The 27674-nt window shown below is 45.7% G+C and overlaps 2 protein-coding genes across 3 annotated transcripts; both read left to right on the forward strand.

Moving 5' to 3' along the window:
- The first annotated feature begins 1080 nt into the window (after positions 1–1080).
- eif4g1a (eukaryotic translation initiation factor 4 gamma, 1a) lies at positions 1081–18818 on the forward strand. Its single transcript, XM_084546495.1, has 30 exons — positions 1081–1503; positions 3252–3379; positions 3466–3552; positions 5279–5458; positions 5906–6005; positions 8077–8228; positions 8455–8547; positions 9126–9201; positions 9302–10267; positions 10360–10448; positions 10550–10736; positions 11033–11166; positions 11278–11397; positions 11537–11926; positions 12157–12303; positions 12402–12638; positions 12881–12985; positions 13104–13421; positions 13606–13723; positions 13809–13911; positions 14093–14391; positions 14508–14629; positions 14742–14914; positions 15011–15136; positions 15598–15679; positions 15799–15897; positions 16344–16487; positions 16571–16652; positions 16828–16968; positions 17320–18818. Exons 2-30 carry the CDS (start codon positions 3305–3307, stop codon positions 17499–17501), a joined length of 5127 nt encoding a protein of 1708 aa, XP_084402621.1. The 5' UTR covers positions 1081–1503; positions 3252–3304; the 3' UTR covers positions 17502–18818.
- A 2163-nt stretch (positions 18819–20981) lies between these two features.
- Positions 20982–26473, forward strand: fam131aa (family with sequence similarity 131 member Aa). 2 transcript variants are annotated; one of them, XM_084547469.1, is made up of 6 exons: positions 20982–21197; positions 23835–23946; positions 24040–24222; positions 25202–25339; positions 25476–26081; positions 26223–26473. In XM_084547469.1, exons 2-5 carry the CDS (start codon positions 23856–23858, stop codon positions 26051–26053), a joined length of 990 nt encoding a protein of 329 aa, XP_084403595.1. In that variant the 5' UTR covers positions 20982–21197; positions 23835–23855; the 3' UTR covers positions 26054–26081; positions 26223–26473. The 2 variants fall into 2 exon arrangements, with proteins under 2 accessions (XP_084403595.1, XP_084403594.1); XM_084547468.1 differs by having other exon boundaries at positions 25476–26473.
- The last annotated feature ends 1201 nt before the right edge of the window (positions 26474–27674 follow it).

The raw sequence follows: 27674 nt of genomic DNA on the forward strand, positions 1-27674 counted from the left end.
ACAAAGTCTGTGCAGTGAAATCACCACCTTTTCAGCGGACAGTAGCCTATGTGGTGTTTGCCCAATGTCATAGAAATGGCATGCCTTTTAACATTTCATCTGTGACATTTATTTTATTTACTGACTTCTTTTATATCTTATTTTCCAATTGCCAAACTCAGCGGCTGCACCAGTGCTTTATGCAATCTGTTTGCACAGTACTATGTAACGAATATTGCACTAGTCTAGTAACTTAGATAGCCACTGCTATTATTTATTTTTGCACTGTAAGTTGCTCACGTCATCTGTTTTTGTATCGCCTAATTTATCATCTGCCATCTCCTCTATTGTAAATTATGTTATGCTAGTTCCTGTTTATAATCTACTCACAATTAACGAACAAATCCATCTGTATAATATGTTCATAGTACCTCACTCAATCGTAATGTATATCTTGCTCATTAACCTGTATATGTGGTCTCATCTGTACATAGGTTCTAATCTGTAAATATTGTCCATATGCTGTAAAAAACAACCTGTACCATACTTATTTACCATAATATTTATGCCACGTGCACTGCCTATTGCACTTCTGGTTAGATGCTAAACTGCATTTCGTTGCTCTGTACATGTACATGTGTAATGACAATAAAGTTGAATCTAATCTAATCTAATCTAATCTTATGCAATATTGGACTCACTAGTTTTTATAATTATATATATTTTTTTAATCTCAGATGTTTATAACTCTAGTTTTAGTGTTTAACTTATTGTGGGTCTTTCAGTAACGCAGTTGTAATCATCTGTATGAGCTGCACATGTGACAGAACTGACACTATAGCGACTATATCTGTTCAGATTTTTTCTAATTCTGACTATTAAATACTCACAGAATAAATAGAGTTGCTGAGCTAGGCCGTCAAACTCATAACAAATTCATTAGTGCACTGCGTTTACCTCAGATTGTGTTTCACCTTTTCGGTCTAAGATTATCGTGAAGCATGGGTGGATCAAATGAGTCGAGCTCCAGTATCACATGACCAAGGAAGCGGCATCAAATTTTAATTTCCCCGGAAGTTACCCATGCGACTTGGAGGCGCACCGGCTCCACACAGCAGCAACATCGCATTATGGCCTCGCACTGAGCCGCCTCATACGGTAGTTGTGTACATACCTAACCGGCAATCCGTCACCATCGACGCCTTGATCATGGACCTCCGGTCCAGAGGCTTTTTTCGGGGCCATCGGAATTGTCAGTAGTACTCCCAAAGTACTATATTATTTGATTTTGAGCACTGTCACTTTTGCACGCCCGGGGATTTAAACCTAAGTGACAGTTGTAGCACTCACCCCATCTGCCGGTTAGCTAACTAGCTCGCTAAGTCAATAGCCAAGAAGGGCATCTCTTTTCTGCTGGAGTAAAGGACAAGGAAACTACAACACCACTACTTTAATTTACAGAAGACTGACCTGAGGCTGATTCCCCGAGTTTCTATCTTACGACACAGTCACTGTTAATTCTTGGTAAGGATAAAACCAACTGACGGCGGTAATGCTAGCTAAGCTCAGCCGAGCATCATTTTTTGTCAAAGGCACACAGGCTAGAGCAGGCCCTGCCGGCTGTTAGTCCTCACACCGGGGCAGCTAGCGGGGTAATCCTGCCCACAGTGCGAAAACGATTAAAAGTAGTCGTTTAACGTTAGTTCGGTGGCTACTTGAACTCTGGGCTTTCTTTTGAGCTGCTTAGCTAAACTTAATCTTACGTTAGCAGAAATGACAACCGGGTTGACTCGGCTCTCGTGGCTAATCTTCCCTCGGTCACCGTTACCACAGAAGGCTTCGTGAGGTAACGACGGTTAGCCGGAACGCTAACGGTTTAAAAGTGATAATCGCTGTGTTCCGAGGCAGCGACTTTAGGGTAACAGTTTGACTTGAACTTGAACATATTTTCCTTGTTGGCGGACTATTAGCTCGAGTTAGCCTCGGATGACAGGTTGAAGGTTTCATTTGGTCGTGGAGCTGGCTGGGCCTGTAATTAAATACACCTCGTAGGACAGGGCTGGGCTAAACCGCTAGCTAACGTTAAACAACAATAGCTTAACTGTAACCTAATCGGCCTCGACTGTTGCAACATTGCAGCCAGGATACGCTTATTTACCGTTCGTGTGTTTTGGTTTAAAAATATCGCCCATCAACACAGCAACACCCTTAGCTCGAGCTCTAAGGTTAAATGTGAACTGAGCCACGTAGCGTAACTAAGTAAAATGTCTGTGATAGTGGGACACGTAACGTTAGCCGGCTGTTGGCCGTTCAGGGGGGAAGCTGCCACGCTAGCGGGCCGATAAATTACATTTTATCTTGCAATCTGTGCTAATACTCAGTGGTAAGCCGTTCGTGGATTACTTGTCGTATATAAAAAACGATTTACAGGCCTGTTAGCCATCATTGCTGGTTGAACCATATGGTAGCATTGCGCGTAGATGTTCCGTTTAAAAGAAGCATGGCACTAGCTAGCAGCTATGCTAACGATAGTTCCTGTGTCAGCAGGTGGACAGAGTATGACACGTCTGCCAGTAGTATTATTCACTGGTTTAATTTTTATTAAGCGTGTCTTCACTTTCCACTACCCTAACATCAACAATTTAATCTGATGATAACATTGGACTCTGGACAGAAATGGTTATCAAGTTATTTGAATTTGTTATTTGCACATGTTGCTAGCACAACGAGGGGGCATTGACGCCACTGTTAACACAGCACATGAGCTTTGACCTGAGGTATCCATTTTCTTACATTTACTCCAAACCTGTTCAGGCTAAGTAACATGGTGTCAGAGAAATGTATGTAGATCTCTAAACTCATCAGTGTTTGACTTCCTTTGTGTGCGTTTTAGTTTTAAAACGATTTAGTATCCGTTACACATCTTGTCTGTTAAAACAGTGGGGAGTTTAAGGATGATGAAACACACAAGTCCATCACAAACCAATTTGAGCAAAAATCCTATAGGGCTAATGACCCCGATTGCTCAGAATACTTCAGGCATGAGCTAAGCAGTATGCAAGTGAACAAGACTGTGGGAGGTGGCAGCGTTATCATAGGCGAAACCTCAGACCACACCCTCACTGCTTGGTGAGATGCTTCCACGCTAAAGGATCATGCATGTATTTCTGTATTTATCATGTTTAGTGATCTGCTGAACCAATGTCTGCTTTCGAATGTGAAGACCTTCCTAAAAAAAAAAAAAATATTCAATTGTCCTCTCTCTTCCTCAGGAAGGCTGGCAACACACCTGCCACCCTAATGCAGAACCACAAAAGAACGTGAAATGAACAAACCACCACAGCCTATAACGGGACCCACTTCTGTCCCAAACCCCGCCCCCTCCCCTGGATTGACACAGGTGAGACCCTCTGGCCAGGTAGTCTAAGTTATTTTGGCAGATTAGAATTTGGTAACATATGTTTTCCTCTGTGCTCTCCTCTCAAGGCTGCCTACGGCCCTGGACAGCCCCCTTCTCTTGTTTTTGCCACCCCTACACCACCACAAATGAACTCTACACCACAGCCAAGACAGGTATTGTTTTTCTTCTTTCACTCTTTCACAAGGTTCTTGGATTCACTGTCTTAGTGTGTGATATGTATGAGGACCCTTTCTTTCCTGCCCTTTGCAAATAGATTTCTGAAATGGCTTCTTCCGCTCAAAGGCTCTGGCTCACTGTGTGTGTGTGTGTTTTAGGCGATGTGCCGTCTTTCTCCTTGAATGTCAATCTTGACTTCTTTCCTCTTTTCTGCTGTCCTCCCAGTTCGCTGCAGGGCCCCGTACTTTGCACCAACAGGTACTAACGCCCCTCACTTTTCCATACGTCCCCCCCTCTCTGTTGTTTAATGCATGCTTTTAGATCCACATGTAGAGGAATTAGATGAGAACGTCGTAGTGTTAGTTAGAGTTAACTCTTCCTGCGGTTGAGTACCGTTGAACTTCACATCTCATTCTTGAAATGTATATTTCTCAGTAGCAAGTTGTCATTTTTCAGTTGAGCCACAAAAGCTTCGAAGGCAAAATTTACCTGGAATTAATTTATTCTTAATTCATCGCGCACTTGCACATACCCACAGTTTTTTTTTTTTCTCCCCATACGTCTCTGCAATTACAAAATATCATCCTAAAACTGTTGTTTTAATTGACATTAAAAGGGAGAAGCAGCTTTTTAGCAACAATGAATTATCCAAACATATTTTACATCTAGTCTGTGCGACAACAAGAATCTAAGAATGCAACTTAATTTGCAAAAATGCTCAGTTGTGGTCAGAGGGTACAATTTTAAATTGACTCAAGCAAATATATGAATGTTAGGTAAATTGTAGTGCTATAAAAAAAAAAAAGAGCAATTTACCTTATCTTGATCCTAAAATGACATGTCACACAAGTCGATATGTTCTGCATCAGTTGGGGCTGTACTCTGATTGGTTCATGTGTAGGCGTGAGTCAGTCCAAAATTTCTGACACATATTTCACAAGGCAAAATTGCTGCAAGGCATGTTTGATGCTCACAGCTCTAAAATCAGCCACTGGTGGGCGTGTCTTGCAGTGCGGCTTGTTACCAAAGGTAATCTGGCCACAGATTTGACCACACTTTTCTGATATCAATTTACGTTCCTAACAGACCAAACTCACAAGGTTCAACCATGCCATAGCAGGGGTCAACTTAAGAATCTGATATCAACGTAAACTGAAGTTTAAGATCAGTTCCTGCATGTGCCTGCAGCCCTTAACAATAGAGTCGATCCTGCTTCTGTGCGGGCCTGTACGGAGTTGCACGTGCATCTACAGTTGTCTGAGCTTCATGTTCATGGCTTTGAGATGCACTGCTGCCTCCCATACTCTACTTTCTCACACTTTGTAATCTCAAACGTCCTCATTGTCTCTAGTCCTCATTTTCACCTTAATCTCACTCCCTCTCTTGCTCTCTGCTCATGTGTGCGCGGCTGAAGGGTGGATACAGAGCGTTACAGGTAACAGCTTTTCTCTTCGTCCCTCCCCTCTTAACTTCAGCTAACCTCACTGTGGCAGGGAGACTTTCAGTACAGTTTGTATTTGCTGTGCACTTTAGCAGTTGCTATGAGTGCCTTGCTTTCAGCTGAGGGATGTGTGCAGCTGGGCACACACACACAAAAAAAAAAAATGCTACCAAGATTTAACAGCTAGGACTAAGATAATCGAGACAGTAAATGCACACTAACAACTTTGCCTTTGCTATGTCACGGTCTTCATTTGTCTTTCCCTCTCGTCTTTTCTGCAGGGTTACTATCAGAACCGACCCACCATGGCCACCAGTGCTCCGAGGGTACAGACAAGCAGTGGCCCTCGACCTGTTGGACCTGCTCATGTCTACCAACCTGGCTCACAGATGATGATGATTTCACAGCAGCAGCTGCCTTTTGCTGGCTCTCCTCAGGGCTACTTCATCCCTCCTGGACAGGTTGGCTTCCACTTGTAATGATGCGCACATATCATCTCCCCACATTTAGGACTGTTCTGTTTAGGAAGTTACATCTGAAAAGGGAGGCGGTTATTCTCTTTTACTAGCCCATGTACCCGCCTCTACAGAATGACCTTATTACATTGCAACCTTAATGTTGGACGTCTTACATGTTTCTTCATGACAGTTCAGGGAGCGTCTTTTAGGGTTAGTCAGCCTTAAAATTGTTTAGGAACCCTGTGTTAATATCCAGGGTTTCCTGAAGGCTCATTTGAAGTATTTTGTTGCTGCAGAATATTTAAGGTGAAAATGGGACTCCCAGTAAAATGTATTGCAGCCAATTATCTTGTCAGCAGCAAAGTATTACTGGTGTCACAGAATATTGTGACGAGAGATAAACTTTGACGTGAAGCACTCACTTCATTTTCTCTTATTTTGTTTCTCCAGTACCGGGCCCCATACATGCCTCCCACCCAGCAGTACCCTGTGACCAGTGGCACAGCAGGCTTCTACCCAGGAACCAGCCCCGCTGAATACTCTGGTTATGGTAAGGGTTTTAACCCGAGACCAGCAACAACCAAGCACAACCATAAATCACAAACATTTCGGTTAAAAAGAGGTGAAATCAGAAGGAACTATAACTGAGGTTTTAAGTTGCAGCTCTACGTTTAATCCGTGTCTATAAGGTATCGCTGGGTGTGTCATGGTTTTGCTTGGCTGTCTGGTGTGTCTAACGGCTTTCTGGGTCAAAACTCTACACTGCTCTATGTGCTGAACTGCCAGTTGCATGTGGTCTGGCTTGATTGTGCTTTGGCTGGTGTTCTCTCTATCTGCAGTTTCACCTGACACTACAGGTTCCATGAAATGGCTTTGAGACCATCATTTTGAACAGAATTGTTGGCTTGGGGCAAAATTATTTAAACGTTAACTGGTTAAAAGTTGGGGGTGAAAATGAAAATGGCACCACTGAACCTTTTAGGTTAAAAACATCTTTGCCTTTCCTCTGCCCTGCGTTTCTGATGCAATGATTAGATTTTTTATTTTTTTTTAACACATATACACACACAAGTGGTTTCATTATAATCTTGAATAGCTTATACACACACACACTTAAGAGCTGGGTGGCTCAGTACTCTAACTTCAAACTTTCCAGCAATTCCTTTTTATTTTAAAACGTTGACGTGTATTGGCGTCTAAAAGTAGGCTGCTGCCAGGAACACGAGGTAAGAGTATGATGAAGGCATTGTTCATTTCATGGGACCTTCTTAACACCCTGCTTTCTCTGGATCCTCTCATTAACTCATTCTGCATCTGTCTCTTCCTGCCCTCTCTCTCCTTCTTTCCTCCCTCTCCCGTCCCTCACTCCCCTTCCTCTCCTTTGCTGCGTTGGTTCAGAGCCCTCTCTTGCTGCGAGGGAGAGGCGGGGTGGTGGGGGGAGAGGGGGCGGGCGAGAGAACGGCCGTCTCTCTCTCCACGGTGCTCCTCTCACCTCCCAGCGCTACCCCGGTGAGTAGTGTGTGTGTGTGTGTGTGTGTGCTTGTCTGGTGGTCAGCAGGCTTCAGTGGCAAAGATCTCTGTGGCACTTCCTGTATCTAATCGTGTCATAATTGTTTTTTTTTTTCCCCCCTTCTGGTAACACAAAATTTTACCTGCAGATTGTTTGCCATGTGGAAGTTACTACAGTAGCATACACACAGAAAAAAAGCATTCAATCCATCAGTATCTTGAATAAACTCGAAGGTTGATAAACCGGAGTTTATAAAAATCTAAAATACAAGACAAGGAATGTAACATTGCACAGGACCAAAAAAAAAAGTATTTGATTTCCACAGGCAAATAGCCAGCCTTTCAAAAATAAATTTAAAGATCCTGTACTATATAGGAAAGTGATTTATACCCTTTGTTAAATACCTTATCTTTTCTATACCCAAAGACATGATGAGGTCTCTAAGCCAGAGTCTGAACGAAGCAGTATTTAACTTAAACGTATGATTCTTCTTGCAAGAAGTTTAGCCAGCTCTCACTTCAAAACTCGGATGGACTCAGAGAGATCTGAATATTGGTGTCCGAGAGAAACAGATTTTTCAATTGACAAAGATTGATAAGGTTTAAAAAATATATATATAAAATTGCTAAAAAAAAAATATGAGAATAGTAGTTTATAGATGTGTAATCTAATATGAATAAAAAGCAGCTTAATTTACACCAATGATCAGCAGAGTCAAAGGTTTGAACTACACCCGTTATTAAAGGATGCTGAGAATATCCAGTCCTGTGCTTCATTCTGACTTTCAAAGAAACTACCATAAGCTGGTGGCTGCACAGAAATAAACCTGTAAATGAATTGTATGTATTATTTTTTTTCCCTTTTATTATTACTAAGTTAATATTTGTTCATGTCTTTCTGTGTATATAAGCAAGTGTCTAGAGTTGCACCTTGAAATCCTTTTATAACAAATACACTCACAGTTCCCACAAACTGCCTCACAATCAAGGAATGCGTGTCAATACAACATATTTGACCGTAACCACATGAATAATAAAATAAATAGTGGATCATGAATGAGGTTTTTCTTTTCTATTTATAATCTTAATTGTTTTCCGTTCTGCCTTTTCAGCGGGAGCGTACTATCCAGCTCAGGCGCCGTACTCTGCATCTGTCCAGCCCGCACAGGTCATGATCAGCCCCGCCCAGCCACAGCAACCAGCCCCGCCTCCTCAGCAACCCCCCGCACCGCCACAAGGCCCACCAAAGAGGGAACGCAAACAGGTAGTGCGTCCCAACAAAAGAGCAGCGCTCCTCTTGTCTAAGGTCTGAATGAATAGAAAGTGTATTGTCCGCTCGGTGTGGAACTTTCCCTTTTACCTGAAAATAATAGCGTTTGTCAGTGATGGCTGGCAGCTATAGCTCAGTAGTGGTGGCAGGAAAGTGGCATACCGGTCGTACTTTAATGTCGGATAAGCATTTTAACCAATATTGGTTCCGTGTCTGATAGATAAGAATACGAGACCCCAACCAGGGCGGCCGTGATATCACAGAGGAGATCATGTCAGGTGGAAGGTCCACCACCACACCGACTCCCCCACAGGTAAGGCATTACTTTCAGAAGACTAGTTTGATTTGACTGTTTTTAAACTAAATAACTCGAGATGGAATAGTTTTATTGATTGTACTACTGACCCTAAGTAATAACACTGACTCATGCTGCTGTACCCACTGAGTGTGTGTGTGGAGATTAGACGTTATTAAACACGGTGAAGGACAGAAAAAGCTGTATCTGGGGAAATTTTTGCTAGGCTGTGCTGACTTTTATTTTGTCTTCGCTGGGTTATCTGAGAATCTAGTCGGTGAAACTAAAGTGTATTCAGTTAAATGTGAAGAGATATTTGAGCAGGTCTGTGTGAAGGAAGCACGCCTTTCAAATTCTTTCCGTGCCAGCCCCCAGTTTATGTTTCACCGAGGTGATTGTGAGTTTTCACACTTTTGTGCTAACAGCTCATATTAAGCTCAGAGGCTCACTTGGAAAAACAATGCAAAGCACTCAAATGAGCTGCGGATGTGGCTTAATTTCAAAGATGCCAATTTGGCAAAGCAATAAAAAAAATAACACTACACTGATTGACACACATTGTTTTAAAATTAATTCATATCTCTTTGTTATTGCAGACCACCACACCTGATGTAAGTCCTGCACAGACCAATGGTGAAGTCGCTCCGCCTGTTGTTGCAGTGACGAGAAGAGGTGCGTACAATTTCTCAATATCGGTTAAAAAAAAAAAGAAAGATGGTTGTAGTCGACGTTTTCCTTATTGTGTGACGACTTTATGTTTCACACTGTCCAGATGAAAACACGGAGCTCCCTGCTAGTGCTGAAACCCCTCCGCCTCCTGCTACAACAAACACGGAGCCTGTTGTGGAGGCCAAACAGGAAACGGACAGCCAAACAGCCCCACCTATTGAATTAGCTGCACCATCAGTAGCGCCCGTGGCCGCTACTGAGGCGCCATCCTCATTGATAAAGGAACAGCCGTCTCCTCCTTCCCTCCCTGCAGAAGTGGCACCTACCACCGCTCCTGCTGAGGTAGTAAATAAAGCCAGTGCTAATGTTGCCGACACAGTAGACGCTCCTGTCGGACCTTCAGCATCATTAGCAGCACAAGAGGCACCTATGAAAACGGTGGAACCACAGGCTGCTCCAGCTCCAGCTCCAGCCCCAGCCCCAGCCCCAGCCCCAGCCCCAGCCCCAGCTCCAGCTCCAGCTGAGAAGGCACCAGAGAAAGAAGAAACGAAAACAGAGGAAGTGAAAAAATTGGAAAAAGAAGAGCAGGTGGCCAGCGCTGAGTTGGAGCCTGAAGTTGAGGTTGCAGCAACAGTTACGCCTGTTAACGTGGCAAAAGAGGAAACTGATACAAAGACAGAAACTGAAGTCTCCCAGCCTCCCCCTCCTGTACAGCAACCTGCTGCTCCACCGGCCCCAGATGCTGACCCGAGCGCTGCCCCTGAACCTGAACCCACACCGGCTGAAACAGCAGAGCCTCTTCTCTCCAACGGCCTCCCTCAGGAGTCTGAAGAACTGCCTGAGGACATGGCCTTTTCAGGCACTACACCCCATGACAAGCCCGATGCGTCTCTATCTCAGGAATCCACACCTGTGGCTAAAACAGAAACACCAGCCCAGGAGGCAGAGGTGGAGGAGCAGGAGCAGGAGCAGGAAAAGGAGCAGGAAAAGGAGAAGGAGGAAGATTGGAAAAAGAAAAGTGAGGACATCCCACCCGCCCCTGTTATCTGCCCAGAGGAATCTATGCAAGGTACGACTGAGAAGTTTCTCATTAGCATTCGACATTGCCACGTGTCATGTAAATTTTATGTGAGAGTTTAATGTTTTATTCTTCCTTTGAAGCTGCTACGTCTGTGCCAAAGAAGAGGAAGAACATGAAAGAGCTCAACAAGAAGGAGGCCATTGGGGACCTCCTGGATGCCTTCACAGAGGTGTGTATCAGTTCAGACGACGACAAGACTGAACATAACGCCGTGGTGTTTAAGAGCACAGGCAATTATGACCTTACTAACTCCTCTCTTCCTGTTTGTAGGAACCGGCTGCCAAGCCTACACCCGAACCCTCGTCCGCTCCGGTCACCCCTCCAGCTCCAGTTGAAGTTCCAGATGAGAAGTTGGCAGATGAGACCTGGGAGGAGAAAGAGGACAAGCAGAACGCAGAACCTGACAGCACTAAAACCACACCTGAGCCAACTGAGCAGAAGTACCAGTACAAAGGAGGTAAGTGTTTTGATACACACACACACACACGGGGTGGTCCTGGGACTGTGCTATGGCATTAGCTTTCCTAAGAACTTGTCTGTCATAAAAACATGAGGGTAATATTGAATATATGATCATGTGTAAATTGCTTTGTTACTAGAAACGTGTCAAAGAATTGCCACAGACTATAGCGCAATCAAACATCCATCCTCTCCCGTTCAACATAAATGTTTCCTGTCGTTTCCCTTGTCCCAAAGTTATACCGATGTTTAATTTATGATGTACACTCAATCCTCTGCCTTGACATCCCTCAGAACAATGGAAGCCGATTGACCCTGAAGATAAGAAGCGGTACGACAGGGAGTTCCTCCTGGGCTTCCAGTTCAGTAGCGCCAGTATGCACAAACCCGAGGGCCTGCCAACCATAAGTGACGTGGTCCTGGACAAGGTACGTGATGATTAGCTTCACTGAAAGAAGCTAATTAGAACGAGTTCTTGTAAATTCATTGGTACGGAATGAAATTTAATTTTGCCTTTTTTTTTTATATAATAACTTAAGGTGAACAAGACTCCGCTACGGCCTGCTGACCCAGCTCGACTGATGAACGTTGGTCCAGATTTCACTCCCTCGTATTTGGGGAATCTTGGAAGCAGATCTGTGGGAGGACCACGCGGCCCGGTTAGTGGATTCATCACTTTCTTGAGTCTTTTCTTATCGTAGTCTTTTTAACAATCACGTTTCAACATTGTGCTGATTAGGGTTTATTCATACCAACTTAGTAGCTACAACTAATGTGCACTCCTTCCCCTTCTTTCAGCCCCCCGGGCCACGCCGCTCTCAGCAGGGTCAGCGGAAAGAGCCCAGGAAAATCATCAGCAGCATGTCCCTCAACGACGATGTGCAGCTCAACAAGGCTGAGAAGGCCTGGAAGCCCTCCGTGAAGAAGTCCACTCGCAGCCGTGCCGCAGAGGAAGTGGAAGAAGACGACTCCGAACAGGGCAAGACTGCAGCGCTGTTCAAGCGTCTGCGCAGCATCCTCAACAAGCTGACCCCGCAGAAATTTCAGGAGCTGATGAAACAAGTGACGGAGCTGACGATAGACACGGAGGAGAGGCTGAAGGGAGCCATTGACCTCGTCTTTGAGAAGGCCATCTCGGAGCCCAACTTCTCTGTGGCCTACGCCAACATGTGTCGCTGCCTTATGGGGGTAAGACGTGTGCTCAGTTTTTTATTATTATTTTTTTTTTTTTAAATAAATCATTTGCTCTGATGATGACTTCTGTTTTGTGCCACGTGTCTGGGCCACTGAATGCATATGATGGTATTGAGGAACTGAAGGAGCACACTTTCATCTGACATGATTTATTTATTTATTTTTATATATTTGGCGTCATGTATATTAGCAGATGAAAAACATGCTTTATTCTGTTGTTCCAGGTAAAAGTCCCCACCTCGGACAAGCCAGGAGTTTTTGTAAACTTCCGCAAACTGCTGCTCAACCGCTGCCAGAAAGAGTTTGAGAAGGACCAGGATGACGACGAGATCTTTGAGAAAAAGCAGAAGGAGATGGAAGCTGCCAAAGAGGTAAGAAAGGATATTTTTAGACCATGGATCTGACAAAACTGGTCTGATTTAACCGAATGCCGCACTAAGCACAAACCTCTGTTTATCTTTGCCCTTAGGGAGAGGACCGTGAACGCTTGAGGGTGGAGCTGGAGGAGGCCAGAGACATCGCTCGACGCCGCTCACTCGGAAACATAAAATTCATTGGCGAACTGTTCAAGCTTAAGATGCTTACAGAAACCATCATGCACAACTGTGTAGTGAAACTACTGAAGAATCATGATGAAGAGTCGCTTGAGTGTCTCTGCAGACTGCTCTCGACCATTGGCAAAGACCTGGACTTTGAGAAGGCCAAGGTACGTAAAGCTTGAACAAGCACAGATGGAAGTCGGTGATTTTTATAGACTTGAAACGCATTAAATAATCTCCAGTGATGACTTTGTTTTTGTGCCACGTGTCTGGGCCACTGACTATTGCTGATGGGTGTGAGGAACTGAGGAGATTGTTTTCTATAACATTATTCTTACTCATATACGCAGGTCATCATTTTATAACCACGGATCATAAAATACTCTCTTTTTTTCGGTTTTCCTGACAGCCTCGTATGGATCAGTACTTCAACCAGATGGACAAGATCATCAAAGAGAGGAAGACCTCATCCAGAATCCGCTTCATGCTGCAAGATGTCTTGGATCTAAGAAAGGTAAATACTCACTGATCAACAACAGCACGCAGCAGTAAAGTGACAATGAGCGATTGTATGTCGAATTTTATTGATTGGAGTCGGAACATTTCAAATGTCTTCCATCTCTGACCCGTAGAATAACTGGGTACCTCGGAGGGGAGACCAAGGGCCTAAAACAATTGACCAGATCCACAAGGAGGCCGAGATGGAGGAGCACAGGGAACAGATAAAAGTTCAGCAGCAGCTCATGTCAAAGAAAGACGGTGGCGGCGGCGGCGGCGGAGGAGGAGGAGGTGGTGGAGGAGGAGGCAGAATGGGAGGCAACATGGGAGGCCGAGGCCCTCACACACCGGGGGGTGGCCGAGGTAGCCAGCCTCAGGATGAGGGGTGGAACACTGTGCCCATCTCCAAGAATAGACCCATCGACACTACCCGCCTTAGCAAGATCACAAAGGTAATTTCCTTAAACTCCAATCTTCAGATTCCATTTCTCTCACAGTCAAATATAGCTTTTGACATTTTTTAATTCTGTTTCTTAGGTTGTTTTTTAGTAGATTTGTATAAAATTGTCTTATTCCTGAATGAAAGTTTTCAGTTGATCCGTGATGTAACTTGTTTGTAAATGTGTTTTCCTGTAGCCTGGTTCTCTGGACTTCAACAATCAGCTGTTGGCTCCAGGCGGCAAAGGCATGTGGGGGAGCTGGGGAAAAGGCAGCAGTGGAGGAACTGGAGCTAAGCCTGCAGGTGGAGAGCAAGGTAACCCACCTTCTTCTACGAGACAGCATGGCTTAGTGGCCGTTTTAAAGATTTGGACCTTCATTTTATCCTTTTCTCTCTTCAGACTCTGGACGTCCCGCTACAAGCACTCTCAACCGTTTCTCGGCCCTGCAGCAGTCCGGCGCGTTGATGTCGTCATCAGACTCCGAACGCAGAGTTCCCCAGAGGTAGATATATTCTCCCTGTCACTCTGCTTTACTTCCACTTCCTCTATTTCTCAGCATTTGAGCTTCTGTGATGAAAAAAACATTTAAAGTGTGTGCATTCAGTCTGTCCTGGTCTGTTTAAGATAAACTCTTGAAACGCAGCATGCTAAATGTGCCACTTTGTCTCTCTTGAAATATTTAGGTCAAGCTCCAGCCGTGAGCGTGGGGGCGACAGAGACAGGAGTGAACGCGACAGGGATCGATTTGACAGATTCGAAGGGAACCAGATCAGTAAGAGAAGCTTCAGCAGAGAGTCACAGGAGCGCGGCGGTAGGGGCGGAGACAGCCGCGCCTCCGTTGAGCCCGTGCGTCGCGTTGCCAGCATGACCGACGACCGGGACAGAGGCAGCAGAGATAGAGGCAGCAGAGACCGAGGAAGTAGAGACAGGGGAAGCAGAGACCGGGGAAGCCGGGACAGGGGTCCAAGCAAAGATCTCACAGGTGAAGAAATCATTTTCAAATCATCATTGGATTTTAACAACATATATAATAAAGAGGAATCACTCTCTCAGAAAGATAAATTAACTGTAGCTTGTATTTTCTCCTTGTTTCTGTAGCTAAGCGTGAGAGCGCCCCCACTCCTCCTCCGTCTCTTCCCAAACCTGCTTTGTCAGAAGAGGAGTTGGAGAAGAAGTCGAACGCCATCATTGAAGAATACCTCCACATCAATGACTTGAAGGTATGAGCGTCATTCAGTCACACGCAAGCATGTGAATTATTCACAAATGTACAAACGTTAACGAATTAATGAGTCACCTTAACGTTTTCTTCTTCTGCTGCTGCTGCTGTAGGAGGCGCTGCAGTGTGTGGCAGAGCTCAACAGTGCCTCACTGCTCTATGTGTTTGTGCGGAACGGCGTGGAGTCGACACTTGAACGCAGCACCATTGCTCGGGAGCACATGGGTCTGTTGCTGCACCAACTTATAAAGGCAGGGACGTTGCCCACACAGCAGTACTACAAAGGGTGAGCATGTAACAGAGGTTTCTAATGCGTGGACAGGAATAACTTCAGCTGTGTGTCTAAGGTAAGACTGAACGCTGTTTCTTTATTCATTTGCAGGCTACAAGAGATCCTGGAGGCAGCAGAGGACATGGCCATAGATATACCTCACATCTGGCTCTACTTGGCTGAACTCATTACCCCCATGCTCCATGAGGGAGGCATCCCTATGGGACAGCTCTTCAGGTGAGAGCTGGATGACTACAAAAACAATGCAATCAAGCCTAACCTTTATATTGAGGATCGAGTCTGAGAGTCACAGTCACCTTTGATCGATCACTCTCTGGCCATAAATAATAGATTCTCTGTTGTAGACTGAGTGAGACACATCCTCCACTTCTACATCCTTACATGTTACTGTATGTCAGTAAATGTCCTTGGCAGTACTCTGACCTAAAATCTGACTGATTCAGACACAGTTATCAGCATTTGTGGACATATGGCCAGTTCACTGACAGATGTTGCACAATCACACCGTTTCCACTGCAGCAACTGAAAATGGCTTCCTTCTCAAACGACTGCAAGTCAAATGCAGAACTAGGTCACTTATTTCCAGCTCTAAGGGCCAAACTGATAATAAATAAATGGCTATGTAATAATCTGATTTAAAGAAAGCAGAAAGCTTAATTCATTGTATTTGTCTTCAGGGAGATCTCCAAGCCTCTCGTGCCTCTGGGGATGGCCGGAGTGCTGCTGGTACAGATCCTCAAGCTGCTCTGCAAAGAAATGGTACGTCAGTGAATCTCAAGCAAACTGAGTGCACGCTTGAACAGCTTTTATTATGTTCTGTGGTGATCAATTAACTCTAATGCATTTTTCTTTCATTTTTTTTCTTTTTTCTCCGTCAGACCCCTAAGAAGGTCGGTGCTTTGTGGACAGAGGCTGGTCTGAATTGGAACGATTTCTTGCCTAAGGATGAAGACGTCAACAAGTTTGTCACTGATCAGGTGCGTAAGAGGCGTTCGGATTTTAGACGACGAAACACGACATCTGAAAACAAAAATGCTTTTCACCTGCATCTGTAGCCATCGGCTTCTGCAACGTCTTTCAGCCCATTGTTCAGCTCTCTTATCTGCAACGTCATTGTCTGCAGCAGGCAGTTCCATTTAAAGTAAAATCCCCGAATACCACGCAGTACGCCACCTACTAAGCACCGAAAGGCAGACATGGAAAAACAAAAAAGTTTATCAAATTTGAGGCGACAACCAATGAGAGCAACTGATACAGTTTGACATATGCCACAAGCACAGAGTACAGAGGAAACACTTCATACCACTACATTAAACATTCATGCTGATGGCGAGCTTGGAGCACTCGAACCCTGACGGAGACCCAAACGTAAACATCTGCTCAGCGGTGCGTTCAAGCCTCTCCGTGTGTTTTATTGTTACAGAAAGTGGAGTTCACCACAGGAGAGGGGCTGGAGTCAAAGGAATTCGCTAAGAAGAAGGTCTTTACTGGGGAGGAGCTCGGCAAACAGCTGGACAGACTCCTGCAGGACAAAGCCGACAACCAGCGGATCAGAGACTGGGTTGAGGTGCGCGGCGTTACTCGTGTCGTAGCTCAGGTTTTTTTCCCCGAGCGTCACGCAGGCTGTCTCACGTTGTTTTTCTTTTTCAGGCCAACCTGGACGAGCAGCAGTCCGCTTCCAACCAGTTTGTACGGGCATTGATGACATCAGTGTGCCAGTCTGCCATCATATGTGAGTATGACTAATGTAGCACGTAAAATAAGAGCAGCCTGATCTATCCTGTGCGTGATGTGTGCGTTAGTCATCGCTGGATGTTTTTTCCCCATCCGGCTCCGGGAGTGCGTTTATAACAGCTGAAGAGTTGACGTTTTTTTTCTGAACGAGTGTTTGTTACTCCTTGTTCCAGGTGACAACCCGTACAAGGTGGACGCTCAGCAGATCAACCAGAGGGCCAGTCTGCTGCAGAGATATCTGTGTGACGAGCACAAAGAGCTGCAGGCCCTTTACGCCCTCCAGGCTCTGATGGTGCACATGGAGCAACCTGCAAGTGAGTGTCCCGCGTAATGGATTCTGTCCATCTCTGTATGCTCTACGGTCCGAGGGAAAATACTAGGGCCGTCACTTTTTGTCAAATAATTTGTTCATTCTGCGAATTGCACATAAAACACAGTCATAATCCCACAGAGCAGGGCTGTAGATAGTAAACCTGTAACAGACTGTTTAAAATGGTGATAAAAAAAATTGTCTATATTAACACCTCACCGCTCGCATCTACTGGAGCGCTGGTGTTTTTCATTCCCCTGCAGCAAACTGTGGGTGAGGCCTAATTTGCCGCAACGAGCCCGCGAATGCCAGCGCTCGCTCGATCAATACTGACCTCTGCGTTCTGTCTCTGCAGACCTGCTGCGGATGTTCTTCGACGCCTTGTACGACGAGGACGTCATTAAAGAGGAGGCCTTCTACAAGTGGGAATCCAGCAAAGACCCCGCAGAGCAAACGGGCAAAGGTGTGGCCTTGAAATCAGTCACCGCTTTCTTCACCTGGCTGCGCGAGGCCGAGGAGGAGTCTGACAAGGACTAAAAGACTGAATGCCGCCCCCCGTTGGCGAGGCGGGCGCTCTGCAACCAGACGTGGAAAACTTAGACAATGTTGCCCGAGAGGCAGACTCAAATCAGTCCTCAATGAGGATAAATCTTTATTATTATTCTTTTCTTTGAGGGATGGACTCAGAAAACAATCATTTCTCTCTACTCTCCCTCTCTTGCTTCCTCATTGTCTCCCCACCTGCTTGTCACAGCAAGTGTCCTCATCAAATAAACTTGAAAACTGATTCAGCAGGATTGCTTGTTAACGAGGTGTGAAGTATCCCACATCACTACGAAAACCCTTTTCCTTTTTGTCACATACAAACCAACGGGCTGCTTTCTCATCACTCTAGACTATTACAAAGTCTGACATCCGAAATGATCTGCAAGGAGAGAAGGCAGGGTGTGAGGGTGTAGTGGGGCTCCCTGACTGGTGGGTGTCGTCATGCCATAGTGTGTGTGTGTTCAGTCCAAACACGGCTCTTACGTCTTTGTCCTTTACTGGAGTGTGCAGCATGACTGAAGTGTGTTTCTACTAATGATACAGTGGAGAAAATGTACACAAAAAAAAAAGAACCTAATCTTGATTTGATGGATGGAGTTTTTAAAGAAAAGGTTGTCTATTTTCCTGTTTCCTATCATGAACCCGCCGAGGGCGCAGAGGACAGATGTTGACCTTTGACCTTGACTACTAGGGGGTGGTCTTAATGCTTCCTCTAAGCCATCCTCTCCCATCCCCAGTAGTGAACCACACTGACTGACTTTTCATCTTTACCTCTTCTGTACTTAAACCTGAGCTGATGTAGAGGACACTTAATGACCCAATCACCGTTAAAACTTGAAATCTACAGAAAATTGACTTGATGAAATATATAAAGGTTAAAAAAAATAACTAAAAAAAAAGAAAACAACAAAAAAAAAAACAACACACAGAAATGATCCGAAAGCCTTTTCTACTTTAAGTGGAAACAAATTTCAGGAGAGTTCTGTAAATATATAATAATAATAATGATAATGATAATGATAGTTAAAATAATAACTTTTTTTTCCAGTTTTATTTTTCAGAAACAATAAATGGCTGATGTAATTGCAGTGTCTCCTTTTCCAGCGGAAACCACAGTTGTCCAGATGCAGAGAGGTGCTTTAGTTAATCCATTGATTATTAGTTTTATTGGAATTTTGTAAATATTTTTTTTTTCCTTTGCTTTCTTTATTTAAGAAATTATTGCTTCTTTTGCATCGGAAACTGGAAAGATGAGGTTACGGAACATTGCAAATAAAGGACTTATTAAGTTGCTGAGCGGAGTTTTGTGTTTGAAACGTGTTCGAAGCCGAGATGATTATGACCTTTTATAAAACACATCAGGTAACGTCCATGACTTTACTAATCGACAGCACAGCTTCTACTACAGAAGTTCTGTCTGCTGTCGGTTACAGAAAAAACTCATGACTGTATGTCAAATGGAAGAGGAGGAGGAGGAGGAGGAGGAGGAGGATGCTGCTATCAGGTCAGTATTTACTAAAAAGTGCGATGGTTTATAAAAGAGCTGCTTCTCCTGCTCTCTAACAGCTCACACAGCTGACTTTATGGCAGCTTCAATACAATTAGTTCTGACCACTGCAGACTGAACACCTCACAAGAACTGCAGTTCTGGAGATGCTCTGACCCATTCGTCCCACCCCATAGTTATGCAGCTATAGGCCTTGGCTGCGGGTGGACTTGCCACGATACACTGAGCACCTGAAAGTATTCACTCACCCATCCAAATAATTGAATCCAGGTGTTCCAATCACCTCCATGGCCACAGGTGTATAAAATCAAGCACCTATAGGCATGCAGACTGCTTCTACAAACATTTGTGAAAGAATGGGTCGCTCTCAGGAGCTCAGTGAATTCCAGCGTGGTACCGTGATAGGATGCCACCTGTGCAACAAGTCCAGTCGTGAAATTTCCTCGCTACTAAATATTCCACAGTCAACTGTCAGTGGTATTATAACAAAGTGGAAGAGGTTGGGAACGACAGCAACTCAGCTATGAAGTGGCAGGCCACGTAAAATGACACAGCGGGGTCAGCAGATGCTGAGGTGCATAGTGCGCAGAGGTTGCCAACTTTTTGCAGAGTCAATCGCTACAGACCTCCAAACCTCATGTGGCCTTCAGATTAGCTCAAGAACAGTGTAGAGAGCTTCATGGAATGGGTTTCCATGGCCGAGCAGCTGCATCCAAGCCATACATCACCAAGTCCAATGCAAAGAGTCAGATTCTGTGTTGTGAAGCACGCCGCCACTGGACCCTAGAGCAGTGGAGACACGTTCTCTGGAGTGACGAGTCACATTCTCCATCTGGCAATCTGATGGATGAACCTGGGTTCGGCGGTTGCCAGGAGAACGGTACTTGTCTGACAGCATTGTGCCAAGTGTGAAGTTTTATGGAGGGGGGATTATAGCGTGGGCTTGTTTTTCAGGAGCTGGGCTTGGCCCCTTAGATCCAGTGAAAGGAACTCTGAATGCTTCAGCATACCAAGAGATTTGGGACAATCCCATGCTCCAGTCTTTGTGGGAACAGTTTGGGGATGGCCCCTTCCTGTTCCAACATGTGCACCAGTGCACAAAACAAGGTCCACAAAGACATGGATGAGCGAGTTTCGTGTGGAAGAACTTGACTGGCCTGCACAGAGTCCTGACCTCAGCCCGACAGAACACCTTTGGGATAAATTAGAGCGCAGACTGCGAGCCAGGCCTTCTTGTTCAGCATCGGTGTCTGAAATCACAAATGCAAGTGTATCTTACTGTCCTCTCTCACTATCTACACGTCCATATTCCAGTCCTGTGTGACATGCCATCACCTCTATGTGTCTCTGTGTGCTCTGTCAACCTGCTTCTGCTGCTCTCATCTTCTTCTCTCCCCCCTTCTCTTCTCCTTCTTGTTTGTGTCTCTACTTGGCCAACCTCTATTAGATTGCATCCCCCCCCATCCACCCCTATACGAGATGGGTTCTGCTCAGGGTTTCTTAATCCTTCATCTGGTTCTGTGAAGCCCCTTGAGACAACTCGGATCGTCGTTGACATTGAACAAATAAAGCTGGCTTGAACGTTGAATCTCCCGTAAGTACAAAAACCAGTGCAGCCACACGGTTTGTATGAGTTTTGCTTTATTATTATTTATATAATTCAGCTAGAAAGAAAAATGGACAAATACGATTATATTGGCAGTCTTTTTTTAGCCGTTTTTTTGAATCTTCAGTGAATCATCCTGCGTGCGTCCTCCTGGCACTGTTTACCAAACCACTGCGGGTGCGTATCTTACGAAAACGATCAGTGATGTAAAAAAAAAAATGAAAAATCTGTTGCAGCTCTCTCCAGGACTGAAGCGGAGGGTGAGAGGAGGAGGAGGAAGGGGAGGGGGGAGATGGGATGACACCGCCTTGCGTTGATGACGCTCGCCATCGGGAGACATTTGGACAAGCCTATGTAACCCACATACCGAGCAACAAATGGTGCGTCTGTGCAGGAGATGTAGCCTCTGAAAGCTGGAGAGTTGGGAAGATGTTTCCTCCGTCGTCGTCGTCGTCGTGGCGTTGATGCTCTGCTGCAGACCCCGCAGCGGGAGGACACACCGCGCGTATCATCTGTTGATCGGATTGGAGACAATTAAGCGCATTATCATGAGCCGAAGAGGTCCGACTTGCAGGTAGGCGCCGACACAGCTGCATGTAAAGGGGGTATGGGCTCTTGGTGTTTATCCGATGCAGGTATGGAGCTATTGGTATGCAGATGGAGACTTCAGAGAGCTTTCCTGGGGACCCGCTGCATCTGCGCCTCTCCTGCGTTATCCCCCCCCCCCTCCCCACAATTGCAGGCTACACACTCATCAATGGCGGGGTGATGTGTTATTCAACCGTCGCCCCTGTCGCTTGAATGCACCATTTCCAAAAAAGCAACTCATCATCACACCTCGGCAGCAGCAGCAGCAGCACCGCAGCCTCCACCTCCATTATGAGCCGGAGATGTTTGGCTGCAGCTCGGTCCCACTTGTTGGTCCTTTAAGCCCCAATCGCAGTCTCCGGAGGGGGCGTCAGACGAGACATCACCCCCGCTGCTGGACATGTTTAGTCATGCGTATGTTAATGTCAACAAGTCGCACAGCCAGGCCGTCTCTGCAGGGAGAGGACGGAGTGATCCACAGCTGAAGCTTGGCTACAGTGGCAGCCAGGCAGCACCACACATGTGCTTGTGTTATTAGGATGAATCATAATTAGCAGCATTTGTCAGGTGCAGAGGAGCAATCAGCAGGTTAGAAGTCACACTATTAAACGGCTCAGGAGAGACCAAACCATGTGCAGGTGCAGAAAAACAACAATTATTTAGTCTATGCATGTAAAGGCTATAAAAATAGTAAAATACAACACCATATCAACACATATCCTCATATTTGAGAAGTTGGACTGATGTGGATGTTTGGCATTTTGCTTCATGAAAAATCCTTAAATCAATTCAAATTATTATTAATTAAATGTTCATCTGTTCATCTTTAAAATAGCAGGAATTAGACCAGCTTAATGTGCATTATACAGCCTGGGAGCAGCGATCCTTACTGTGGGTCATGAGATTAATCTGCGACATCAGGAGTTGATTAACAGGACACTGCATTTTCAGTATACACCGATCAGCCACAACATTAAAACCACTGAGAGGAGAAGTAAATATCATAGACCATCTCATGACAATACAGTGTTCTGATGGGAAATGTATGGACCTGACATTCATGTGGATGTTACTCAGACATGTAGCACCCACCTAGACCAGACCAGACACCTCCACCCCGTAGCAATGACACTCCTTGATGGCAGCAGCCATCCCCAGCAGGATGCAGCCTGACATAGGCACACACACACAGAAAAACAGTTTAGGAACAACTACAAAAAAAACATGAAGAACAGCACAAGGTGTTGACCTGGCCTCCAAATTTACTAGATCCCAAACTGATCAAGTATCCATGGGATGATCCACAGAGGCCCCATAGGACCCAAAGTCCCCCACTAACAACATCCTGTTGCCAGAAACCGCAGGACACCCTCAGGCAGGTGGTCATAATGTTATGCCTGATCGGTGTATATGTGTGTTACTTGCTTCAGACGTTTCTCTCTTTTATTTTTTATTTATTCTTTTTTTTTACATGTGTCTAGTTTATTTAAATGAGCCATCAGCGAGGAACTTAGTATTTCGGTGAGACTACATAAAAGGGAATCACTGGAACAGACACGTTCCCAATTTGCATATGACCTAATATAATCCGCATGGCTGCAGTTGTTATTTAGGTTAAAGTAAAAGCTGATCTCCGTTAAGTGTGTCTACGTGATTAAAGAGTCCCGCGGCGGTGAAATCCGTGCGTCTAAACCTCAGGAGGGAGCCGCTCAGAGCTCCACATCCCGAACGTGTGTTTATCAGCGTTCAGCACCAGCGGCGTCTCGTACGTGTGTTTTACAGCCGAGCCTCTCCTCTGAGGAGCGCTGAATGTCACCTGGTCTTTAGGAGCTGTTTGCACCTTCGTATCACTTCCTCCCAGAGGCCCTGCCAGCCTCTTTTGGCTCTGACACACATCCGCTGTCATGCTTGACTTTAATGTAAGCCTTTAACTGCTGTCAGGAGCCTCTTCTTTCTTAGCTGCTTTGGGAGACAATCTTCTTAGGAATATCTGTCAAGTCATGCACGTGCTGGCGGTTCAGGCGAGCTGCTTCTTGAAGAGACACCCAACCTAAAAACCAAGGCATGTTTGAAAACTCTCTCCTGCTACTGTAGCCACAGATTTATCAGCCCCACCAGATCTGCTTGTGTGGAGTTAGCTAGGTAGCACTATCACTTTTAATTAGCAGCTTTGGTGTGGCTGGGCTTGTTTACGGGAGCTGGTCACATGCCATGTGTTTGCCTGGTCGCATGAAGAGTGTCGCCACCGCCCTGACCTCCCTCCACCATTCTAACCGGTTTCACAGGCTTACCGTGGCTTTAGCATCTGTTCAGTAAATTTAGGGCATAGCCGTTTGCTCGTCCGCCCGGCGCTTTAAACCAGCAAACCCAAGCTGTGATCCTTAGTTGTGTCGGTCCGCTGCGCCGTGACACCATCTCTGCGTTGTCCACAATGAAGCTGAAGTCCAGGGGTAGAGAAAGAAGGGAGAGACAAAGAGAGGAAGAGGTAGGACGGACTAGAGATTTATTTTGCCCGCAGCTGTGTGTTTGGTTTGTCTCTCATAAAAAACTGGACAGTGAATGTAAACCTTTTCTGGGAGTTAGCTGACTAGTCCTGGGTCTGACTTGACAATCTTTCTTGCAGGTGAAATTTGAGGCGAGTGAAATGATTCCAAAGTCAGGAAAATCTCCGGCAGACTCACGGAAAAGTGTCGGCATCCATGAGTTTGCAGCGCTTGCCAGATCCTCCTTAAATGGTGACTACCTTTTTTATTTCTTTTTAATTTTCACCGTGTGATTGAATGCCATGAATTTAAACGCCGGTTCAACCTCCACCTCTGCGTGTCCAGGTATCTCTCAGGCAGTGAGGGACCATGTGACGAAGCCCACCTCGCTGGCTCAGGGCCGGGTCGCCCACCTCATAGAGTGGAAAGGTTGGCCCAAACCTGCAGGTCCTCCAACTGCCGCCCACTCCCAGTTCAGCTCCTACTGCCACCTGACTGAAGGGGAGAAGGAGGCTCGGTTCGCTGCAGGTAATCACTTCTGCTGAATGACTCTCATGTTGGGCAGCCGGTTTTTACAGTTTAGTCTGTGCAAAACACAGTGCGGTGTAAGTAGCTGGTATTTGTAAGCCACTCGTGTGTTTGTGTGGGCATGTGCATCCTCTTACTTAGCTCGGTTTAACTCCGGCATCATCTCCTGGCCGGCTCCCACCTTCTGTCAGGCGCCTAATCCCCCAAAACTCCTTTATGTCAGCGGTCCGCTCCGCCCGCCGCGGCTGTCTCTTGGGTGACGGCTTGTCTTGGCTCTTGGCAGCAGATGGCGGCCTATTAGACACTCACCCAAAACACTTCACTGTCCACCGACGGTACAGCGGCTCTTGTTGTTTAGCTGTGACTCATCCTCTCTGGCGCCGGTGACATCGGCGTGGTTTGATCGAGAGGGAGAGAGAGAAAATGAGAGGGAGGCCAGGTCTGCAGCCTTTCTTTCCTCAGATTAAATAATTTTGTTGCTTTGTACATTAAGAAACAATCTAGATTTAGTTAGTTGATTAGTTTCGATAACTGATTGCCGCTTTCAAAATAAAAGCACAAAACCTTAGCTGTTACCAGCGTCTTAAATGTTTTGTCGCTTTTTTGTGTTAAAAAATGAGCAGTCTGAAGATGCAACCTTGGGGCATTATGATATGAAACGACGACGTATTGAGGAAACAATCAGCAGCTTATGAAGCACTTCTTGTCAGACCCAACATGACAAAATAGTAATTGAGATAATTAGGAGAGTGTCACACATACATAGAATGATCCGTTAAAACTGTCGCCATGGTTTTAAATGAACAAAAGGAGGAAATACTCCCGCCTCGTAAAATGTAGATATTGAGAAACTATCACAAGATGCTGCAATACAAATCTGAGGGATTATTATCAGGAAAAGATTATTTAATTCTTCTTAAAAGTATCCCTATGCTGTTGTTTTGCATTTGCTAAACCTCCGTTTTAAATTGTCCTTTAGGAGTGGCTGAGCAGTTCGCCATCGCTGAGGCTAAGCTGCGTGCCTGGGCGTCTATTGATGATGACGACGAGGAAGACTCCAACGATGAAGACTCCCACACCAACAGACAGACTCGCGCCTTCTCCAGCCAGAGCTCAGGTATCTGTCACCGTCACCACGTTCATTTCATCCCATCGGTTTTTCGTCATCTCTGACAGAACGCCTCATCTTCTCATCCCGCCCCGTCACTGTTCCGTCCGTCTCCAGGTGATTTGATTATTTGCTCCTCCCTCAGAAGCCGCCACGTCCAGTCCTATGACCGGAGCGCCACGCCGGCCTGAGCCTGAGCCTGAGCCTGAGGCGCCGTCCTCTGACAGTCCCGTGTGCTCCAGCAGCAGCAGCAGCAGCCTGCTCTATGGCAGGCCTGCAACTTTCACTGACCCACATTCGTCCCAGACCAACTCACCTACTTTACACAGCGACTGCATGAGCCCGTTCCTGGAAGAGGAGGAAGAAGAGGAGGAAGAGGAGGAAGGGGAGCAGCAGAGGCTGGATGGTCTGGAGGAGCAGCTGTCTCCTTTGCAGGCGCAGGGCAGCGAGGTCTGCGTCCACAACAAGCCAGAGTGGAGGCCCCGGACCAGGAGCAGCAGGTTCGACTCCTGCTACTCCACCTCCCACTCTGAGTCTCCCGGAGAGGAGGACGAGGAGGACGAGGAAGGCAGCGTGTTTCACGAGGTTCGGGTGTGGCACTGCAGCCCGAGGAGCTTCTTCTCCGACCGGGCGTCTTCTGGAGTGGCGTCGTTCGACGAGGAGGAAGAAGAGAGGGAGGAAGTCGAGGAGGAGAAGAAGGAGGAGAAAGAGTTTTTGATGTGATGTGTCGTCCATCTTTACGTCTCTTTGGGTCTGTGTTGATTCTGGATATGACATGATATTCTGTTCCGCTTGCATCGTAAACCTCCCTCCACCACTTCCACCTCTTCCTCCTCTTCCTCTTTCCTCCACTCGCTGCCTTCTCTCTCTCTCCCTCTCTCTCATCCTCCAGGCCTTCCACGTGCTGATCTCACGCCCATTCGTCTACCGCTGCTGTAAACAGTCTACATGTTGGAGAGTTCAACCAGAATGTAAAGCTGTTGTTCAAACTGTACATTTTTGTGACGAGTCACGTGTTGCATTGGTTTTTCTATGGATATTTTGTAGTGTTGTTTTCTGTCTGGGTCATGCCGTGTCATGTGGGTTGGGCTACGTTTGATATTGAATGCCTGTATGTCCTACATACATACATACATACGTACATAAATATAAATATGATTTTTTGGAAAGAAAGCTCTGCTGCTTTTTTTTTTCCCCCTCCTCCTCCCGCTGCCACAAAAACAAAGAAACACAAATTTCTCATCTATCTTTCAAAGGCGTTTTTTTTTTTTCTCTTTAAATTTAATCATTCACTCATGTACAAAAACAATTTCATGTCCTCTGAAAAATAACAATGGCTGTTGATTTCAAATGCATAATTCTCCTATGTACAACAGCATGTACGTAGCTCTCGCCCGTGTATTTCCATATGTACAAAGCATATACAGGCCTGTGCCATATAAAGGGAGATACTACAGACTTATTGCTTAACTAGATACGCTGCAGATTAGCTTATACACTCTCTACATTTTGACTCCTTATCTTATATGGCGAGCACTACTTCACATTCTATATGCAAACGGAAAACACTTGGGGAGCTGCACAAATGATTCACGGAGACAAAAAAATGAGCTTACATGAGATCGAAATATGGCTCAAAACTGTTGCATGAAGCTAAATTACATAATCGAAACAAGGACTCACGCATACACTTTGCTCTACAACATTTTTTTGGGGGGTGGGGGTGGGGGGGGGGGCTTTTGGGAATCACGGGGCTTCACACAGTAGTTACATTTCTCCACGTTGCATTGGAGGCCAGGCTGGATTAGACGTACTCTTGTCTTAACGTGTAACGAGGTGTGAATATCTACAGGCCGCATACAGTACAGTAAATGTGTCGGCGTGTGTGTGTGTGTGTGTGTGTGTGTGTGGTCTGTACAACAGCCAGCATCTTCCTTCCTTCCTTCCTTCCTTCCTTCATCATGCTGGAAACACGTTAAATTCACGTAGAGGATGACGAGGCGAGCAGACGCCGCCGCCCCTACTGAAATCAGCCCCTCTAAAGCCAAACAAGGCTACATGTGCAGGAAATTAATCTCATGCTAATTACAATGTGCTTCGCCGTTTATTAGAGCCCTGTGCTAAGCCGCGTGGACCTTAGAAAGCTGCCGTCGTGCGGGTAGATCCCAGCTGAGAGGTGGTTTTCTCGGGCGCCAATGTGTGGTATTCAAAAAGAAAAGAAAAACGCTGCTAATGATGCTGTGACATGTACTCCGAGCCTCAGCTCTACTGCATTATTTATGTTAAATTTATTGCATATGAGCGGAAACATAAACCAACACCACTAAACCTTTATATCATAAGA

The sequence above is a fragment of the Chelon labrosus genome, assembly GCF_963514085.1.
Source record: "Chelon labrosus genome assembly, chromosome: 6".
In the NCBI taxonomy this organism is placed as follows: Eukaryota; Metazoa; Chordata; class Actinopteri; order Mugiliformes; family Mugilidae; genus Chelon; species Chelon labrosus.

Excerpts from the sequence above, each read along its gene's own strand:
- fam131aa (XM_084547468.1), top strand. The coding sequence starts at position 23,856 with ATGATTCCAAAGTCAGGAAAATCTCCGGCAGACTCACGGAAAAGTGTC. Across the intron at positions 23,947-24,039 it reads TGCCAGATCCTCCTTAAATG|GTATCTCTCAGGCAGTGAGG; the intron begins GTGACTACCTTT and ends CTGCGTGTCCAG. Across the intron at positions 25,340-25,475 it reads CTTCTCCAGCCAGAGCTCAG|AAGCCGCCACGTCCAGTCCT; the intron begins GTATCTGTCACC and ends CTCCTCCCTCAG.
- eif4g1a (XM_084546495.1), top strand. The coding sequence starts at position 3,305 with ATGAACAAACCACCACAGCCTATAACGGGACCCACTTCTGTCCCAAAC. Across the intron at positions 3,553-5,278 it reads CTACACCACAGCCAAGACAG|GGTTACTATCAGAACCGACC; the intron begins GTATTGTTTTTC and ends TCTTTTCTGCAG. Across the intron at positions 14,915-15,010 it reads ACACAGCAGTACTACAAAGG|GCTACAAGAGATCCTGGAGG; the intron begins GTGAGCATGTAA and ends ATTCATTTGCAG.